At 41.8% G+C, this 5,496-nt stretch overlaps 1 protein-coding gene across 1 annotated transcript; it reads left to right on the forward strand.

The window, feature by feature from the left end:
- LOC123346255 (olfactory receptor 12D2-like) lies at positions 1–3,448 on the forward strand. The gene is made up of 2 exons (XM_044983553.1): positions 1–106; positions 2,058–3,448. Exon 2 carries the CDS (start codon positions 2,060–2,062, stop codon positions 2,999–3,001), a length of 942 nt encoding a protein of 313 aa, XP_044839488.1. The 5' UTR covers positions 1–106; positions 2,058–2,059; the 3' UTR covers positions 3,002–3,448.
- The last annotated feature ends 2,048 nt before the right edge of the window (positions 3,449–5,496 follow it).

Raw genomic sequence — 5,496 nt, forward strand, 5'->3', positions numbered from 1 at the left:
GTTTCAAATTGCCTCAGACTCCTTTTGAAAAGCTCCTGATTTTGGAAATGCAAGTAGCCCTAACAGCCAGTGCTTCAGAAACTTGTGTATTACCCCCAAAATTAAGGTAGGCTTCTAGACTAGGAGTTTCAAAACACAGCACGTTTAGAAGGTGGCATAGGTTTCCTAGATTCATGAATTTCAAGGCTAGAAGGGACCATTATTATGATTTAGTCTGACATCTTGTATAACTAGGCTTGGAAAAATGCAATTTTTAAAAAATATATATATTTTTGATGGATAATATCAATGTTTATTTGTAAACATTTTTATCAATTTAAATTTTCACAGCTGTGGGAAATTTATGCGGGGGGGGGGAAGGTCAGACAATAATTATGTAATGACAGTGGACATTGAGATTAAAAAAGTTCAATTTTTATAACCCTTACAACACAAATTGTCAATGTAACACGTCAAAATATATGAATAGCCTTAAATTAAACTCAAATGAGTTCTCAAGCAACATTTTTCTTCTGTTGCCTAGCCATACATTTCTATTATCAACAGAAATATTTTTTCATTGTTTTGTGTGTGTATGGTGAAATTGATGTTTACCAACATTTACTGATAAAAAGCTGATACTTTCGAGCCTGCGTATGCAGCATTCATTGTAGCTAATTTTATACACATTAAGATTTGACTCTAATAAATGTTCCAGCAGCATTTTTCTACTTTTGCCTATGTCTAAATTTCAATTATCAATGGCAATATTTTTCCGTTGGTTTGCGTGTGTACATTGAAATCAATGTTCACTGTCATTTACTGATTAAAAAATAAATGCTTCCAAGCATATGTATAACATATGCCAAAGAATCCCACCACATGATTCCTGTATAACTTGTATGTGAAATATAGCAGATAGCAATGCGGGTTTTTAAAAAAAAACAAAACAGCCTAGTTTAGTGGCTAGAACGACCAACTAGGACTCAGGAGACCTACACTTTACCCCAGCTCAGCCATTCACCTGCTGTGTGACTTTGGGTAGATGGTTTCCTCCCTTTGTTTCACCATACACCCTTTATTTAGCTTGTGAGCTTGCTGGACTGGGGCAGGGCTATCTCTCACTATGTGTCTGTACAGTGTAAACAGGGCTCTAATCTCAATTGTCACCTCTAATTGCTATGGTATTACAAATCATAGCGGACATGATGGGAAATGCCCAACTGAATTGTTATTAGGCATATTGATCCCTAGATGTAGCTTCCTGTTAATGTCCTAGGATTCTAAGCAGATGTCCTCCAGTCTAAGCTCCATTATGAGTGTGCCAGACATGGCAATTTCCTGCAATATCCTTGGGATACCTTACTGGATTAAGTTTAAATATTTTGGAGGTCCATTGTATTCAATGAATGGTTTCTGTATTATTGTGGGTCAGAATTGTATGCAACCTCTCAATAGGGGAGATGTGACAGGTGTGAGAGGTAGGGGATTCAACAGACTATATTGAAAAATGTGCCAGACAAGAACAGATTTTTGAGACAAAAGTGGGGGATATCCATGAGGACTATGTAGGGGGAGGTGAATGCAAATTCCTCACCTCCAGTTATGCAAATTCCCCACCTATGCTTATGCAAAATCTCAGCCATTTGTAGCTACATCCTGAGCAGTGAGCCATTGTCTGCTGATGACCTGTTACATGATGATAAGATCAAAGGCCCAAGATATCTAAAGGAAAGATGGAACTTTTCATGGTTGTTCTGGTTCTGAATCAGTTATGAACTTGTAACCACAGGGAATACCCAGTTGTGGATCTGATGGACTGACACCTACCAGAGCCTGAGGCTGACCTCTGTTAGTCTTTTTAGCATGCATGTAGGCTATTTTATTATTTTTAATATGTTTTCTCCATAATGCTTTCACCCTACAATAAATGTCCTTGCTTATAAAGAACTTCATGGTAACATAACTGTGAGCCATTAAGCTGTTCATAGTCTTCGGAGAGAAAACAAAGCACTGGTACTGGCATGTTTAGGCAGTCTGCTTTCACTTTCTGTTGCTTTGTCCTCTTCCTCCTGCAGGGATGGAGAACCAGACAGAGGTGAGCGAGTTCATTTTCCTGGGCCTCACCAATCTGAGGGGTCTGCAGTGCTTTCTCTTTGCCCTCTTCCTGCTGCTTTACATGGCCAGCGTTTTGGGGAATGGAGTCATTGTGGCTGTGCTACTGGCCGAGCCCCGGCTTCACACCCCCATGTACTTCTTCCTGGGAAATCTCTCCAGCCTAGACATCTTCTACTCCACAGTCACTGTGCCCAAGATGTTGGCCGGCTTCCTCTCAGGGCACCAGACCATCTCCTTTACCAGCTGCCTGGCACAGCTCCATTTCTTCCATTTCCTGGGCAGCAGTGAAGCCATGCTGCTGGCTGTCATGGCCTATGACCGCTACGTGGCCATCTGCAACCCACTGCGCTACACACTGGTCATGAGCCCACAGGCCTGCCTGCTGCTGGCAGGAATCACCTGGGCCACTGGCTTCCTGCATGCCCTGATGCACACGGTCATGACCTCCCGGTTGCACTTCTGTGGCCCCAACCGTATTCACCACTTCTTCTGTGACATCAAGCCCCTGCTGAGCCTGGCCTGCAGCAGCATCGGCCTCAACCTGAGCCTCCTCCACACCGTCACTGGGATTATTGGTGTGAGTCCATTCATCATCACTCTCCTCTCCTACCTCTACATCATCTCCTTCCTCTTCCTGAAGGTACGGTCACGGGAAAGCAGGAGAAAGGCCTTCTCCACTTGCACCTCCCACCTCACTGTGATAGCAATGTACTATGGGACAGTGATCTTCGCCTACACGCGTCCTTCTTCAGGAAGCTCCAAGGGAGAAGAGATGATCATCACCCTAGTGTACAGTGTCATCACCCCAGCTCTGAATCCCCTCATCTACACCCTGCGGAACAGTGAGGTGAAATACGCCACCAGGAAATTCATCACTAGAAAACTCTTCCCTGAAAGGAACTAAATCAAATGACTGCTTCTTGTTTTGAAGTGAAAAGGAGAGATGTTGACCAAAGGAATTATAATGTAGGGGATCTAGCTTCAAAATTCCATGGAAAAATAGACTATAGGTGACATTCTTGCAGTGACCAAGATGGAGATGGAAAAATGTCCTCCCAGGATTTCTTCATCTCTAATTGTTAGAAATTTGGTACATAGGTCACATTTGAATATTTATTAGTTGTAATTCTCGTTTCCTCCCATTATTCATCATAAATGAAATTTCTTTCAGTAGAAATCTCTACTCTGGCTTGTATTCACAGCTGGCAACTAAACATACAATTGTGATTGAGGTATTTTAATGTCTGTGCAGCCAGCTTAAATGAACCTAATTTTTAAAGCTCCATTGATTTGTTTCTTTTTCCCACACCCCTCTTCTTGTCACAACAATGGAGAGTTAAGATTTTTTGGATGCCCCAACTGTGCATGTAATAAACCTTGTGTGATTATTTGTGGTATCTCTCTTGGTACACTTAAGAATTGGGGATGATCTTATGAAATGTCTTTATCTGTACGAAATTTCTGACAGTGGCTCAGCCCCAACTTTCCACCCCAATGTCCTTCTTCCTGGGCAAAACTTCTTCTATTACACAGTCACCATACCTAAGATGCTGGCCGGCTTCCTCTTGGGGCACCAGGCCATCTCCTTTAAGAGCTGCCTCACCCAGTTCCATTTCTTCCACTTCCTGGGCAGCAGGAAGCCATTCTGCCGGCTGTCATGGCCTGTGACTGCTACATGGCCCTCTTTAACCCGCTGCACTACACGCTGGTCAGGAACCCACAGGCCTGCCTGTGGCTGATAGCAGCCACCTGGGCCACTTCATCTCTGAACATGCTGATGCAACAGTCATGACCTCCTGGCTGTGTTTCTAGTGCCTCAGCTGCTTCTATGACTTCCTCTGTGACATCAAGCCCCCGCTGAGCCTGGCCTGCTGCAGCACCTTCCTCAACCTGAGCCTCCTCAAAATCATCACTAGGAGCTTCTCACTGGGTTTTTTTGTCCCCAACGTCCTGCTGTACCTCTACTTAATTTCCTACCTCTGGACAATCATGGGAAATCACGACCAATATCTTTTCTACCTGCACCTCCCACCCCATGATGGTGTCTCCATGCTATGTACCAACTCCCCTGGGGTCTCCTCTGAAAGGAATATTATAGTCATCCACATATACAATGTTGTCACCCCAATTATGAACCCCATGATCTATCTCTCAGGAAGGAGGAGGTGAAATTTGCCCTGTAGAAATTGCTGAACTGAAAACTCTTCCATGAAAGAACACGAATAAAAAAAAAGACACATAAAACCCTTTAAAATTATGATTAAAACCTTTTAGTCTTTTTGGACTCCAAGATTTTGAAGTACACATTAGATTCTCCCTCTCCCCTCATTTTTCCCCCCTTCAAGGTGTCACTATAGGGCAGTGCTAAGTTTGTTTGGGTGCCCTAATATCATTTCTTGCTGTAACATGTATGGATATTGTTTAACTTTAATTTTGAATTTCCTGTGGGATTTTGTGGGGAAATTACACCTTGTAATAAATTCTATCCTAAATTAAGGAGATGTTCTCTAAACCTTGACTCCATCTTAATGACTGCTGATAGTGAAACTTTGAAGAATAATGGTGAGGAAATTGCCATGAACTATACAAAAATATTAGTAATATATTTCCTATATGCAAAATTTCATTGTTTTAACTAGATGGGAAGTTGGAAAAAATATGATAGGGCAGAGTTAAGGTTATTTTGGTGGCTTAACTGCATTTTCATTCCTTACTATGTTTGGATTTAAGTTTAACCTTAAATTGGAAATTCTTGGGTTTTAGCACTTTATTTTGTATAATTACAACATCCCTGCAATGCATTTTACCCAAATTTCCTGGTGTAAAACATTATCTCTGTTTTAACACAGATTTTGTGTTGTACTTGCAAAGGGAATATGGCAATGGAATATATAACAGCAGCAGGCAGTCTGCACTGGACAATGAAAAACAGGTTGTAGGGGACAATCCTGGCCCTTGAACATAACGAAAAGTTGGCAATGAACTATGTAATGTGGGAGAACAATCTGTGTTAGCCACTGAAAGATTGATTCTACAAGTAAATCACAATGGCAAAAAGGGGTGGAAGGAGCTGAACAAATATCATAGCAGGACTCTCTCATCTCTACTAATTGTGGGGCAAAATTAGATGAATTATTATTATTTATTATTATTACATTAACCCCTTTAGGCATCAAATGAGATCAGAACCCCAATGACTTGGAAAAGTGAAAAAAAAAACAATAGTGAGAGCCAGTCCCTGCCCCCTAGAGACCTTCCAAAGTACAGTGTTTCAAAGGGAAATATGAGATTTAGGCAACCATGGGCTAGATACACTAAAGAACTTAGGTGCTTATCTGCTATGTTAGGTGCCTAAATCCCAGTATCAGGCCACACTGGGAACCACCTGTTCAGCTGCCT

Source organism: Mauremys mutica, chromosome 12 (genome assembly GCF_020497125.1).
Source record: "Mauremys mutica isolate MM-2020 ecotype Southern chromosome 12, ASM2049712v1, whole genome shotgun sequence".
Taxonomy (NCBI): domain Eukaryota; kingdom Metazoa; phylum Chordata; order Testudines; family Geoemydidae; genus Mauremys; species Mauremys mutica.